The sequence below is a fragment of the Mus pahari genome, chromosome 18, assembly GCF_900095145.1.
Source record: "Mus pahari chromosome 18, PAHARI_EIJ_v1.1, whole genome shotgun sequence".
NCBI lineage: Eukaryota > Metazoa > Chordata > Mammalia > Rodentia > Muridae > Mus > Mus pahari.
The window spans coordinates 44,724,088-44,739,967 of NC_034607.1; the positions used below are offsets into that span (position 1 = coordinate 44,724,088).

Sequence of the window (15,880 nt, forward strand, 5' to 3'; positions counted from 1 at the left end):
GCACCGGCCCGCCCCCACGTCCTCGTAGCCCCGCCCACCCCCAGATTCGAAGCGAATCGGCTGTCGCGGACCAGTGGGATGTTTGTGGGTCCTGCACCAATTGCAGGCTCCGCGGAACTGGTTCCGGGCAGTAAAGCTCTGGTTTTAGGGTGTGCAGGCGCCCAGGAGAATGACAGAGGTCGGTGCAAGTTGGCTGTGACCGCCCATCACAGCGTCAGCTACGCCCCATCAGTAAGTGGTCGTTTTGGTGGGAGGGTGCAGGAGGGAGGAGAGCGGGAGGGAAGAGCCTGCGATGGCCGGTGGCACCCACCGGAGAGTTAGCCCAGCTCTGTGTATTCTGTAGCTCTACTTCAAACTCGGGGCTCAATACTGGAATAAGCTAGCAGCACCTATAATCTTCCTGTTGAGAAAGTGGCTGCTCCATTATTTCGGAACAGGCAAAGAGCTTCACCTAATCTTGCTCTGGCTCTTTGACACACACCACCTCCAACCATCAACAAATGCTGTGCGATTTACCCCCTCAGATAGACCCAGAATCCTGACCACTTCGTGACTCTTAAGTGATGGTTCAGGCCACCAGCAAACCTACCTGGGTTATCTATCAACTTGTGGAGTTTGTTTATTCTTATATTTGAAGGAAGTGAATAATGCTAGTGTATGTTGTCCTCATAGGAGGAGAACCTTCACATTCTAAGACCTAATTCCTTATTCTTCTCTTCTCTTCTCCTCCTCCTCTTCTTCTTCTTCTTCTTCTTCTTCTTCTTCTTCTTCTTCTTCTCTCTCTCTCTCTCTCTCTCTCTCTCCTTTTTTTAAAGATTTATTTATTATACAGCGTTCTGACTGCATGTTTGCCTACAGGCCCAAAGAGGGCACCAGATCTCATTATAGATAGTTATAAAGCCACCATGTGATTGAACTCAGAACCTCTAGAAGAGCAGACAGTTCTTTTAACCTCTGAGCCATCTCTCCAGCCCCCTTATTCCACTTCCTAACATAACGTCTTCACCATTGGTAATTAACTTCCTCAAACCATATCATCTAATGAATCTGCAGTGCCCAGCTGTGACCTTTCAGTGTGATTTTATGTGAAAATTATACGCAAAAGATGGGATAACTATAAAAGGCAGAGCTTTCAAAGTAACGTGTAATCCCTTGGACTTTTGTGGGTATGTGTGTATTTTTAGACAGGTAGATCGTACTGTCCTCGAACTGCTGGATGCCAAAATCACACCAGAGGGCCATCATGTCTGTAGAGTTAAATGCTTCCCTTAAAAATAATCCAGATTGAATTAGAGATTTAGCTCAGTTATAGAGCACATTCCTTGCTTGTATGAGGCCCTGGATTCAATTCCCATCTCAGCAATTACAACCTTGTTCTGTTTCAGGAGCAAGATCACCAAGACCTGTATTCTTTGTGGTTGTGAACAAATTATTTAGCCACATTGAGCCTCAGTTTTCCCAGCTGGAAAGTGGAACTAATTCTTCCTATCTGCTGGACTGTTGCTAAGCTAGGCAAGTGCTAGCCGTCATGTATAAGGATACTGCAGGCCAATCTGATTCATCTCGGGCTTGACTCATTTTCTAAGAGGCACACTTAGTTGGCTCACTCCTTTGTGCCTCGGATCCTCCACATGGCCATCTCTATAGAGCTTCGTGAGTGTTCTCACATATGACCACTGACTTCACTCAATTCGTTCATACTACCCACTTTACAGAGTGCAGTGTATAGTGTGACCAAAAAGTCACCCTAAGCCAGACGCTGGTGGCACTCAAGAGGCAGAGGCAGGTGGAGCTCTAGGAGTTCAAGGTCAGCCTGATCTACACAGTGAGTTCCAGGACAGCCGAGACTACGTAGAGAAACCCTGCCTCCAGAAAACCAAAAACAAAGTCACTCTAATATACAAAATCCTATTGGTTACACAAACTGCTCAACACAATTTACTAGGAGCAGGTCATCTTGGTGAACACTACACGATTATATGAGAGTTTGTCTCATAACTGGAGAATCACAAGGTCAAGGCTAGCATGGACTACATGGTGAGTTCCATCCCAGCCTGGGGTGGTGGGTGGCCTGATCTCAGGGAGAGGAAAAAAAAAAAAGATAAAACAGGAGTATTTGTCTCTGGTGGTCTGGTGACTTCAATTAGAATGGCTTACAGTTGGCTCATAGTTTTGTATACTTGGTTCCCACCCAGTTGGAGGACTTTTTTGGAAAGCATTGTTGGAGGAGTTGTGTCAATGCAGGGCCTTTGAGGTTTCTAAAACCCACACCATTCCCAATTAACCTTTGTTGGGTTGGCGGCCTCTCTGTTCCTAATACAAAGGGTGCTAAGATTCTCTATCTTTGTATACAAGGGAGCATGGTGAAGCATTGCCGCTCTCCATGGTTGATTTCCATTTTGATAAACTAAAATTATAATGATGATGATAGCTCTTACACTGTGTCCTACTTGATTTGCAGGTAGTGTTGTCATATGAAGGAGAACATGACAGAAGAAGAGGACTACATGTCGGATTCCTTCATTAATGTTCAGTAAGTAAATGTGTACATCTAATTTGGTGGTATCCGGATATCCAAAAGACACATATAGAATAAAATAAGGACATTGGTTGGGTAGAGGTGGTGGTCATGTATGTTTGTTTTAAGATAGGGTACATGTAGCTTAGGCAGTCCTCCAGCTAACTAGGCAGCTCATTCTCCTGCCTCTACCTCCTAAGGGCTGGGACAACAGCAAAGGCTGCGTGCCGCAATGTCTGGTTTTTGCAGTTTGGGGGATGATACTCAGGGTTTCATGCATGCATGGCAAGAACTCTGACAGCTGGACTACTGCCCTAGCACAGGATGCTTTTTAATATACATTTTAATTTTTAAACTTTATTCATCATTGTGGGACGGGCACTGCACCCATGTGGAGATTGGAAAACCACATTTGGGAGCCACTTCCTCCCTCCCTCCACCATGGATTCTGAGAACAAAGTCAGGTGCTCAGGCTAACAGGGCAAACCTGGTTACCTGGTGAGCCAGCTTGCTCTTCCAGGACATTGGGTGTTTGTTTGTTTGTTTTTAAAATACGACATTCAAACCAACCTCCCTGCCAGGCATGGCGGCACACACCTTTAATCCCAGCACTTGGTAGGTAGAAGCTGGTGGACCATCCCATTGAGTTCGAGTCAGCCTGTTTGACAGAAAGGGTGTTGGGACATCCAAGGCTTCATAGAGAAACCCTGACTGCAAACAGACAAACAGAAAGTCAGTCTTCCTGTTTCCTGGAAAACACCCTGTGTCCATCCACAGATAAGAGGTGTTTTCTCATCTCTCTCAGGGCTAACCATGTTACTTCTGCTCTTGATCCAACTTGGGTGCCCTCTTCTGTCTTGTATCATTGTTTGCCGCCTCCTCCCTGTGTGGAATCTTATTCTCCTGTTGGGCCTTTATTCGGCTTTACTGTTTATTGTTATTTACCTCTTAGAAAGAATTACTCCAAAGTAATTCTAACATTCTCAACTTTATACTGCCTTCAGTTTCCCCACAGCCTGTAACTGCCCTTCATTGCTCTGCTGCAGACGGGGAGCAAAACCTTGGGAACTCACCTACAGCATTCTGCTCTTTTTTTCAGAGAAGATGTCAGACCCGGCGTGCCAATGCTGAGGCAGATCCGAGAAGCCCGTCGGAAAGAAGAAAAGCAACAGCAAGCTAATCTGAGAAACAGGCAGAAAAGCATAAAAGAAAAAGAGCAGGAAAGTCGTGACATGGGGTTGAAGAATGCACTCGGCTGTGAAAACAAAGGGTTTGCTCTGCTCCAGAAGATGGGATACAAGAGTGGGCAGGCTCTGGGCAAGAGCGGTGAGTCGTGTGCGGAGCTGGCTCAGTACTGATGGACACCTAAGTTGACAGTACTTAGGATTTGTGGTGCTAACAGCCTTTGAAAAGATGTCTTCTTGCGTCCATTTAGGATGCCTCCCATGCCAACATGAACTGCTTAGCCTCCCACCACAGCCTTGAAGAAACTTGGCTGACAGCAGAGGCTGTGAGGAATGGTGGCACATGGTGGGTAGGGAAGCACAGTGGCCAACCAGCAACCATGAGACCATGGCAGGGCTCTGCCCAGCTCGCCCTGTACCTATGGCAGTGATCTGAGTGACCTTCCTGTTGCAGAAGCCGTTCTTCCCTTGGGAAATGAAACTGCTTATTCAGATGCAGCGGCTAGAAATGATGGCTTCAGTTTGCTTTTTTCTATCTTAATCACTTTGATTTCTCACATAGGATGTGTTTTCTCTAGAGATTTCTGCCTGCCAAGACTGTTGTGTCTGTGATGTCACTTTTTAAAATGGCATAAGCCCCAGGGGAGGCAGAGGCAGATGGACCTCTGTGAGTTCAAGGCCGTCCTGGGCTACCTAGTGAGTTCCAGGACTACATAGCAAGACCCTGTCTTGAAGATAGATAGATGGATGGATAGATAGATAGATAATGATCTTACTGAGAAGGAGATATTTAAACGCAGGCGAGGTATTAGTTGATAGTGTGTTAGTTGACAAAAAGTATTAGTTCCCAGAATTCAGTTTGCAGTTTCATGAGACTGGCGGGGGATTCAGAGAGCATTGTAATGTTACGCACTCTACTGACTGACAGAACTTTGTGATAAATAAAATATTTCTAATTTTTCCTCCCTTTTTAGGAGATGGTATTGTTGAACCAATTCCTCTCAGTGTCAAAACAGGTATATTATCAAGTCATTTTTTATTATATTATAACCATAACTTAGATTGTTTTGCTTAGCATGTTATGTGGTGGTTGCCCTTATAATTGATATCATCCAAAGCCTGTGAAATAGTAAAATATTAAACCTCTAAATCTTTTAAAAGTAAGTTTTGATAAAATGGAAGTACTGGAATATAAATCATAAAATATATGGAGGAGCTGGGACCAGTCTTGTAATTCCACAACTGTAGTCTCAGAATTTAGGAGGCAGATATGGGAAGGTGAAGATGGAGAACTTAGCCTGGCTACATAGTGAGACCTTGCTAAAGAGTTAAAGACGAGGGATGAAGTCCATTGGTGGGGTGCCTGTCTACCCAGTCCATGGTCCTGCCTTTGATCCCAGAGCCACAAAAACTAGGGGGGGGGGGGGGGGAGAGATTTAGAACTGTGGGAAACACAGTGCCTTCTTATTTATTGTAATGTACTAAAAATGTTCCAAAGCAAATTTATCAGTGACGGCTTTTGTGACTAATTTCTTGGATTAATTCAAGAGGAAAAAAAAGCATACACTTAAGAAAACATGATAGTTGATATTGTTTTCCTAATATTTAAAAATGTGTGTAGCATTACTCTGTTGGGTGAGATGGACCTTTGTCAAAATCAAGCCATGCATTTGGGCACTAAAACCAAACAAAAACTAAACCCTAGTGTTTTCTGCTTCCATTTTAATGAAATAAGTTTGGATTATTTAAGAGAGAACTGCATTTAATTTCTTAAATATTTAAATGGTCATGTTTTGAAGCTTTAAAAAAAAAATCAGTAATTTCCTAAGTTCCTCATCAGTTTTTTTTTTTGTCTATGACCAGGAAAAAGTGGCATAGGTCACGAGTCATTGTTAAAACGGAAAGCAGAGGAGAGGTTGGAAAACTACAGGAGAAAAATCCACATAAAAAACCAAAACGAAGCAAAGGCCGCCGAGCAGTTTCGGTAAAGCGATCGCTTTGGACTCGTTTGGCTTCTAGTCCACTTAACTATGGTGTGCTCCTCCGTGTGTGGGTCTATAAAGTAGTCAAGAATGCAGACCCCACTGTACCATTCTTTCTTCCTCCCATCAGGATGCGACTGAAGAGTAAGCAGGACGAAATGAGGCTCGAAGGAGACCTGAGAAGGAGCCAGCGAGCTTGCCAGCAGCTGGATGCCCAGAAGGTAGGCGGGCATCTGCTCCCAGGCCAGTTAGTGTACCTGGAATGGTTTGACTCATGTTTTTATTAAAGAAAAACAAAAATCACAACAAAAAGCCCTCATGCTCTGTTTATGCCGCCTCTCCTCCGAAGCTGCCGTTTGACGTGCACCTCCCACAGTGGTGACTGGCCAGGTGATGACCGACTTCATCCGGGTGCCCACTCCCTCGGTTGTCTAGCAAAGGTTAAATAGCTTTTCTCTTACTTGAAGTATCATTACTCAGAACTGGAGTGCATAGGAATTCTGTTCCCCATGACGTCTAATTAACCAGAATAACCTAGGTTTAGTCCATATCTTCTGTCTTTTGGAAAAATCAAGGTGGAATGCTTTCATTTCACACAGGAATGGTTTTCAAAGCAATCTTTACCTTTTACAAACCACGGGGAGTACAATGAAAGTAAAATGACTTCATTTGGTCTCACATACTGGTGTATTTTCCACGCTGTGTAAGCATTTGGGAGCACTGTAGTGCTTCACTGTGTTCCCGCTGTCTAACGTGTGCTCCTGACACTTCCTGACCTCTGTCCTAGTCACTTGTACAATTGTAGACCCACCACCCATCTCTCCTGCTAGACTGACCGTGGGAACTAGGAGACAATCTCTAATTCTCCTTTCAGTCTTCACTCTGGTCCAGTGCTCTACTGAGAAATAGCACTTGTAAATATTGTCTGGAAGAACAAATTCATGTTAACACAAGCACAGTTACAGCACCACAAGTATGCTTAGCTGCGTCTTACAAAAATAATTCTGTATTTTCAGAATATTCAGGTTCCCAGGGAGTCGTGGTACTGGTTGAGGCCTGAAGAGGAGACTAAGGAAGAGGAAGAAGAAAAGGAAGAACAGGATGAAGATGAGTGCTCAAGTGAAGATTTGAGTGTAGGTGTGGGCACTGCCTGTTTGCTCATAGCAGGGGCATGGCCTGGTACTGTTCACACTTGAAGCTGGGTAATTCTTTGCTGTGGGCAGCATGGTAGGATATGTAGCAGTACCACATACTGCTTGGTTTGGGTTCTGGCACCCTGACCTGGGGTGGGGAGGGAATGAAGACAGGGCAGACACAGACACGCATACAAGAAAACTAAGATAAGATGAAGTGCTCACCTGACAAGTTACCTACTACCCCAGCAACCTTACAATCCAGTGTTTATTAGGAACAGCATGTGGTGGGCTGGGCTAGCTGGTTTTGATAACACTGTCAGGCTATAGCACTGTGGGACTGTGACACTGTGGGTGACACTGTGGGGGTGTGACACTGTGGGGCTGTGACACTGTCAGGCTATGACACTGTGGGGCTCTGACACTGTCAGGCTATGACACTGTGGGGCTGTGACACTGTCGGGCTGTGACACTATGGGGCTGTGACACTGTCAGGCTATGACACTGGGGCTGTGACACTGTGGGGCTATGACACTGTCGGACTATGACACTGTCGGACTATGACACTGTCGGACTATGACACTGTCGGACTATGACACTGTCGGGCTATGACACTGTCAGGCTATGACACTGTGGGGCTGTGACACTTTGGGGCTGTGACACTGTGGGGCTGTAACACTGGGGCTGTGACACTGTGGGGCTATGACACTGGGTTACACTGGGGCTGTGACACTGTAGGGCTATGACACTGTGGGGCTGTGACACTGTCAGGCTGTAACACTGGGGCTGTGACACTGTGGGCCTATGACACTGTGGGGCTGTGACACTGTCAGGCTATGACACTGTGGGGCTATAACATCCCAGAGGAGAAGGCTGCACTTGGCAGTGTCTGTACATGCTTGTCCATTCTGACTCCCGAAGACAGCTTGGCTGTTCCCTTTCAGCTTCTCCTGTGAACCTGAGGCAATGGTATCCATGCCAGTGTCAACAGTATATACCTGGTCCCCGTCCTCCAAGTGCCATTTGCACTTCCTCTTATGACGACCAAAAATTGTCTCCAAGCATTGCTAAATCACCCCCAGCTGAGAGCTGCTGATTTACAGGACTGTGCTTCTAGCCCCAAATCAAAATCCCCTACAACTTCTCCATTATTTTTAGCCCACCATCTAACCCGAGCATCAGATGACAGATTCACTGCAAATGTAAATGATTGAAGATGGTTTTGTTTCCTGTCAAATTTCTAAAAGTGGTGCTGCTGTGTACAGTATCTAGTCACAAAACAGGGAAAATAAAATCAGAGGGAAGGAGATTGTGAACAAAGATGGCTCAGCAAGTGAAGGCCTTTGCTGCCAAGCATGGCAGCCTGAGTTTAATCTGTGGGATTTACGTGGTGGCAGGAGAGAACCAGCTCTCTCTTGTTTTCCTCTGACACACTCACAAGTGAGTGCCCACATATAGACACGCATGCACAATGAATTTTTAAATGTAATTATTCAAGAAAGTAACTCCTGGAGTCACTAGTGTGGAATTTACCTAGGCAACGCTCATAGCTTTCAGCACGTGTTTCTGCGTAACTGTGAGACTTCTGATGCGTGAAACTCAAGGAGGCTGTCCTCCCTCCACTCAACTAGTTCCTTAAATGATTTTAAAAGAGGTCTTTAAGAATCATAGTTATCCACAGGCAGAATGACACATACCTTTCGATACAGCATGTGGGAGGTAGAAGCAGATGGATCTCTGTGAGTTCAAGGCCAGCCTGGCCTACATAGCAAGTTGCAGGCAAAGAATACATAATGAGACCCTCCCTGTCTTTTTAAAAAAACAAACAAACCAACAATAACAAAAAACTTATTATCACAGAGGTAGCCAAAAAATGATCTTTATATTCACATTTGTCTCTGGAGGAGAAGTGGTTAGTCAGCTGAGACATGCCCAGATAGATCCCCTCTGCTCTGACCCCTGAGTGTTCCAGTCAAAGCCTGGACCTAAGTAACCGGTCTGAGATCCAGGAAGCAAGGTCCTGGTCAGTGCGAGCCACTGATGTGCCTGTGTCCTCTTCCCAGGTGCTAGAAAAACTGCAGATCCTCACGGGCTACTTACGAGAAGAGCATCTGTATTGCATTTGGTGTGGGACAGCCTATGAAGGTAGGAAGATGGTTTATACTTTAAAATATAATGCCTGTGCGTGCTTGTTTGTTTTTAATAAAACTCACATTTCCTACAGGTAGTAGAAGTGTCTTCTTATTCCATTCAATTAGCAGTGTGGGGCCAATGTTGCAAAGAAATAGTGACTATAGAAATAATTGAGTTGGGGGCTGGAGAAATGGCTCAGCGGTTAAGAGCACTGACTATTCTTCCAGAGGACGTGGGTTCAATTCCCAGCACTCACATGGCAGCTCATAACTCTGTAACTCCAAAATCACATCTTCATATAGGCATACATGCAGGCAAACACCAATGCACATTAAATAAGAATAAATTTTTTAAAAAGATTTATTTATTATTATATCTAACTACACTGTAGCTGTCTTCAGATGCACCAGAAGAGGGCATCAGATCTCATTACGGATGGTTGTGAACCACCATGTGGTTACTGGGATTTGAACTCAGGACCTTCAGAAGAGCAGTCAGCCGCTGAGCCATCTCTCCAGCTCAGAATAAATAATTTTTTTTTTAAATCCAACATTTAATTTTTCAGTAACTGAAGAAGGAATTTTTACCATTTTCTTACTAAAGAAATAATTTCAACTCTAAAGAATAAAGGCCAAGTATGGTGGCATACATTTTTAATCCCAGCACTCAAGAGAGGCAAGTGGATTTCTCTGAGTTCAAGGACAGCCTGGTGTAGATAGTGAGTTCTTGCCCAGCAAGGGCTACATAATGAGACCCTGTCTCAATGACCATTACCATCAAAAACAAAAACAAAAAACCCTTGAAGATAATGGGTTTTTTCATGGTTTATTTTTGAAGATTCATTCTTTGATAGATGCTTGCATTAAGATTTTAGAACTAATTTTTATTTAGGCAGACGATTGTCCCTGACTCATAAAAGTCAAGTATGTTGAAATCCATTCTTCTTCATTGTGAAGAAGAAATTGGTCTAACCTTTGCCAGATATCTTAACAGAGCCAATTGTCTCCTTGTCCGTTTCACCTTGACTGACTGCTAATTAAGGACTTTGAGAATGACGGGTTTTTTCATAATTATTTTAATCTCTTAAACTTTTATGCGTGTAGGTGCTATGCCTAAATGTACATTTATGCACCACGTACATTTAGTGTTCATGAAGGCCAGAAGAAGGCATTGGAGCCCCTGGTCCTGGAAGTAGACAGTGTGAGCCACATGTGGTGCTGGGAATTGAACTCAGGTCCTCTGGAAGAGCAGCCAGAGCTGTTAACTTCTGAGCCATATCCTCGGCCCTCATCTCCTCGTTTTTATTATTGTTTTAATCTTTTCCCCATTTATTTTGTGGAATAAAAAACATGATTCATCAAAAATACTACATACTATAAGTTTACCATAAACTTGTGTTTACCTTTGATTTCTCACACATAAATTACAGATAAAGAAGACTTATCTTCGAATTGCCCAGGACCAACCTCTGCAGATCACGACTGAGATTTTTCGCAATAAAAGAAAATTATTAATGTGAGTGAGGAAAGAATGCCCTTGTATAGCACTTTATTCTTTTAGAAATTTGTTCTTCTTTGGATAAAACTGCTCACTGATGTAGAAACATGTTACAGTTACTTCCAAATACAGGTATCATAGACATGAACAATTACAAGTTATGTGGTATTGTGATACTTGTAGAGTTTAAGAGTACCAGCAGGTTACATACTTAGTCCCCTCCTTCCTTTGGATAAATTGAGAAGTAAGATAGGAATCAGGAAGAAGTGAGTTGTCTGCTTTAGGCCTTGCGATGTACCTTTATGGTAGAGGGCCTGCCAAGCCTGTTCAGGATCCTGAGTTCAGCCACCAGCACAAGCTAAGCTCATTGGCGTGAAGCTGGAATACAGAACAAGGCCAGCTCCTTCTAATCAGACAACCTAATAGTAATTTGGAGAAATGGCATGCCCGGCCTCTGCTGTGGAGCCTGCTTTGTGTTCTAGAGCTGGTGTCTTGAAGTAGTTTTATCCTGGTTTGTCTTTGAACACAGCTGTTGAGAACACCGGATAGCATTTTCTAGACACGAATTCTCTGGAGTAGAGAGCACACCACTGGCTGAGTCGTCCCTGTCAGATAAAACACTTCTCTGTTGGAAAGGAATGAAGAGTCAGAGGATTCCACACTTCTGGGTCATGTCCAGGGTCAGACATCAAAGTCATGGGCGTTTTTTCCAAGTGCGCATGCTCGAGGTTCCCCTCTAGTGGACCCATCTGAACTGGTCAGTACTTAAATTCCCACTTCTTAAACTCCAAGAGTGTGCGGCAGCATGCATTGCTTTCAGAAACACCTCACCATCACAAGGGAAAACATTCCAGAGGAGCGACTGAAGGAACGCCAAGTCTTCAGCACAGTGCAGCCCGGAGCAGCGAGAGGACTCGGGAGAGCCAGCTTTCCCCGGGTAACCAGGGGACATCCCAGTGGCACTACACTACGCTCTGGGTGACCAGACGACATCCCGGTGGCACTACACTACGCTCTGGGTCTGAAGGACAGACAGGTCTTGGGTATGCAAAGCGCTGAGGAGGCAGCTCTCTATGACTCAGTAGTTCTAAGCATAGGAAAGGGACCCCTACAAGCCTGCTTCTCTGCTTTGGGTAATCTTATTCATAGTTGTCAAAAGGTAGTAAAAAACCCAAATATGTGTGGAACATATAAGTTACATATTCATACAACAGGACCCTATTTGGCAACACAAGAGGAATGCATTACTGAGACCTGCTATGTAGATGAAATTTGGAAACTGATGATTTGTAACATTCTCTGCGCCGGGAGTGGCACTATTAGGAGGTGTGGCTCTGTTGGAGTAGGTGTGTCACTGCGGGTGTGGTGTGGGCTTTAAGACCCTCATCCTAGCTGCCTGGAAGTCAGTATTCTGCAAGCAGCCTTCAGATGAAGATGCAGAACTCTCAGGTCCTGCACCATGCTGCCTGCCATGTTCCCACCTTGATAATGGACTGAACCTCTGAACCTGTAAGCCAGCCCCAATTAAATGTTGTCCTTATAAGACTTGCCTTGGCCATGGTGTCTGTTCACAGCAGTAAAACCCTAACTAAGACAGAAACATTTTTACATGGAAAACACTCCATGTAAGGTTCTATTTATTTATATTCATGGAATGGGCATATCTATAGCCAGGAGGCATGGGGGGTGGTTTCTAGAGTAGATGATGAATCTGTTAATGGATGTGGGTTCTTTGAAGTGACAAACATGTTTTAAAATTGAACTCGGGGTTGATTCAACTCTGAACAGAACAAGCACTGTTAAGTTGCAGGTGTTGAGTAAATGTGAATTATAATGCACAGTATTTTTACTATGTTTTTTAAATTAGGTAATCTGGGTATTGGTGTAGACATGGGCACCATGTGTAGAGATCAAAGGACTACTTGTGTAAGTCAATTCTTTCCTGTTGTTTAAGTGCTGGGGGTTGAACTTGGCTATAGGTGCCTGTACCTGCTAAGTCATCTCACTGTCCCTAAAACTTTTTGTTTAAGTTGAGGGGAATTTCAGATACAGACAGTGGGAAAGAATAGAAGTGCTAGAGCGTGTCCAGGTGAGCCTGAGCAGGGCTGTGTAGCTGTGCCTTCATCTGGTAATACCGAGCACAGGACTCATGACGGCAACCACTGGCAAGCAGGGCTGCCTTCAGACCCGCAGAAAGTGACTAAAATATAAATGATCCAGATGGAAGTAAAATATTGCAACTATGGGAAATGAAAATACACAACTAAATTAACATTAGCCAGGCTCCACATACTGTGGAGACTTTTTGCTTGCACAACAGTGCTGCTACAGTTAGGATTGAAGTCAGTGCAACTGGTGTAACTGTATCATCTAAACCATAGGGACACCACAAGCCACTTCCTGGGTAGAGGACATTCCACAGACATATGACTAGTTCCTCAAGCAAATGTTGAGAGTAAAGAAAACACAAGGGAGTATGCTCTTAAGTAAAAGGACACGTCAACTGAAAGTAACCGTGGATCCTCCTGATTTTTAAGATTGTAAAATTGAATTTGGACTAATGTGAAAATTATATTTCTTAGTTTGTCTGAGTAACAGTGGTATATGATTTTGTTATTATTACAAAGAACTTACCTATTACAAGTCAACTTTTAAATATTTATAGGGAGCTGGCGAGATGGATCAGTGGGTAAAAGCACTGACTGTTCTACCAAAGGTCCTGAGTTCAAATCCACATGGTGGCTCACAACCACCTATAATGAGATCTGACGTCCTCTTCTGGTGTGTCTGAAGACAGCAACAGTTTACTTAATTATAATAATAAATATGTCTTTCGACCTGAGCAAGCAGAGTTGACCAAAGCAAGCAAAAAACCACATGAAGACGACCATCTGTATAGCTACAGTGTACTCATATACATAAAATCTTAAAAAAAAAAGAAAAGAACGACAGCCTAAATATTTATTGCTACAACTGAGGCGGTCAGCATAACAACAAAGGTAAAATATTATTTGTTAAGGCTGCACAATGATACATAGAGAAGAAGATTCATTCTTGTGTGTTTGAAGATGAAAACTGTGAGAATTAATATTGAACAAAAATATTTCGTACAGTAAAATGTTAACGTGACAGAGAACCTCGAGTTCTGATGACCATTCCGGTAGGAATGGATGTTAGAAGTCTCTGACTAGTGAGTCTGCAGATGATGACTTGGAAAAGCTGGCATTCAGATAAGCATGCAGCTGTGTACACAGGGTACACTTAACGGGCATGCAGCCTGTACTGTCACATGAGACCATTCAACTGTCCCACACTTACCCTCTTAAAAAGCACCTTATATTTCATTTTAAACTGGGTCCCACCATTATGCAACCAACCATACATGTATAATAACACGTAAATATACGTGTGTATGTGTAGATTATGAATATATCTGGTATAAAGTTATGTTACGTCTACATGTATGTGCTTGTTACATATGTGTATTTAATAGAAATGATATATTTACTCTGATAAAAATTTCCTAGTGAAGCAACCAGGTAAAAGTTTCTTTCAAAAGTGCACCTGGAATTAGTAAGTGAGGCTCTACTGCCCTGCTGTTGTCCTGGTTAAGATGCTTGGGATTTCCTGGTTTGGAGACTGAGAAAATATATCCTTAGAAGTAAATAAAAATGCTAAAAGATAATATATGTATTTCATAATGTAAAAATACCAGTAAGAGAAGGGTAAAATGTTAAACTCTCCCTGACCATATTATTTGGTAGGAATTTGTTCATTAAAGCTAATCTTAGTCTGTTTTAAAAGAATTTTTTTTCTACCTAGAAAATTTGAAAACTGTATACCAAACACCTACAGATCTTCATTTCTGTTTGGCAGTGGCTAACATCTAGCACGGCTGCTCTCTTTCTGCTCTCTGCATCTCCAGCTCCAGAGCATCCGATGCAAAGACATGGACACGCAAATAAAATAAATAGTTTTTTTTAAAGAATAGTTTCTGTGTGTGTGTGTGTGTGTGTGTGTGTGTGTGTGTGTGCGCGCGCGCGCGCGCACGCGCTAGATTGCCTTTTTAAGGGAAACAATTACCTAATAGAATAACCACATCCAGGCTTAATAATCTCCTCGTGGTTGTTGTTTGCAAGCCATTAGGTTCTTCCACTCTGGGTGATGATAGATTGGAGTACATTGTTACTGTGGTGACATGTATCCTTCCATGATAGAAGTCCATGTTCACCATTCTAAACTCTGGTCAATATCCTCTCCCCTCCTCCACTGTAGTTTTAGCATCCAACACTGAACCTTGCCTTGCCATACCACACTAGCAGTCAGAGGACACAACAGATGTTTTAATGAAAACTAAAAAGCCACATGCCTTGTAGGAGTCTCTCACTGCATCTCACCTCTGGTAAGCCTGCATTTAGCTCAGTTCAAACATCGTACAACAACTGTAAGACTAATGGTGAGCCCTAGCTACTGGGAAACCCCCAAATGGGACTCAAGAACTGCGTTCGATGCAAAAGCAAGAGGTTTATTTTTCCAGCGTGCTGGGGTCACCCTGCTCCCAGAGAAGAGGTGACTCCTCTCTTTCATAAGCTCTTTGTACAATTTTTTTGAGAGCAGATTATAGCAACAGCAACTAGGCCCGTAATGATTGGTGGTTCTGGTGACCTTTACATTAATTGGCTGGGCAGGGAGGGGAACTCAGGGACCATCCCTAAGGCCCGGAGGGATGGGGCTCTCTCACAACTATGCTCATCTGTTGCTCTACAGTGTAAGACCCCTCAAGGTCTCCAAGGATGCAATCCACATCATCATCCAGCATGTCCTGCTGCTGTTTGGAGCTAAGGCCTGCTGTGCCCAATGTCCCCTGTGTGCATTCCTTCCAGTGTTTAGGCTCTGTCCTTAGCTCATCTTGCCCCAGGTGGTCTTGTCTTACCTCTTCTAAATCATTCATATTCTTGGGAGTTTCTTAAGTATCGTTTCTAAGGCCTCTCCTCTGTAGAAAGCACTCTTTCCTGTCCGGATGGAGTGTTTCCTACTACTGCCAACAGCATAGCTACCTTTTGTTAAAGCTTTGTTATAGATGCAAGATGTGTAAGATAAAAAGACTCAGAATCTTTCATACCAGCCCCATCATCCCTTCCCCTCCTCTCAGCCAACCACTTAGGAATTTAATATTGCTTCCTCCCTCTTCTGCCTCTTCCATCTTGCCCTATTTATTGAGATTCCAAAAACGGGGGAAGGGGACCTTGAAAAATGATTTTGTTTTGTATGCTCTGGAATGTTCTATAAACTTGTGAATGGTTTCTGTCTTAGTCAGGGTTTCTATTCCTGCACAAACGTCATGACCAAGAAGCAAGTTGGGGAGGAAAGGGTTTATTTGGCTTACATTTCCATACTGCTGTTGATCACCAAAGGATGCAGGACTGGAACTCA

The 15,880-nt window shown here is 43.6% G+C and overlaps 1 protein-coding gene across 2 annotated transcripts; it reads left to right on the forward strand.

Annotated features, from left to right (window-relative positions):
• The first annotated feature begins 131 nt into the window (after positions 1 to 131).
• Gpatch11 (G-patch domain containing 11) lies at positions 132 to 11,814 on the forward strand. Of its 2 annotated transcripts, XM_029531242.1 has the most exons (10): positions 132 to 231; positions 2,462 to 2,533; positions 3,618 to 3,844; positions 4,677 to 4,718; positions 5,566 to 5,686; positions 5,815 to 5,905; positions 6,701 to 6,817; positions 8,881 to 8,962; positions 10,380 to 10,465; positions 10,977 to 11,814. In XM_029531242.1, the coding sequence occupies exons 2-9, from the start codon at positions 2,475 to 2,477 to the stop codon at positions 10,433 to 10,435; spliced, it is 795 nt and encodes a 264-aa protein (XP_029387102.1). In that variant the 5' UTR covers positions 132 to 231; positions 2,462 to 2,474; the 3' UTR covers positions 10,436 to 10,465; positions 10,977 to 11,814. The 2 variants fall into 2 exon arrangements, with proteins under 2 accessions (XP_029387102.1, XP_029387101.1); XM_029531241.1 differs by lacking the exon at positions 10,977 to 11,814 and having other exon boundaries at positions 10,380 to 10,601.
• Positions 11,815 to 15,880: the final 4,066 nt, after the last annotated feature.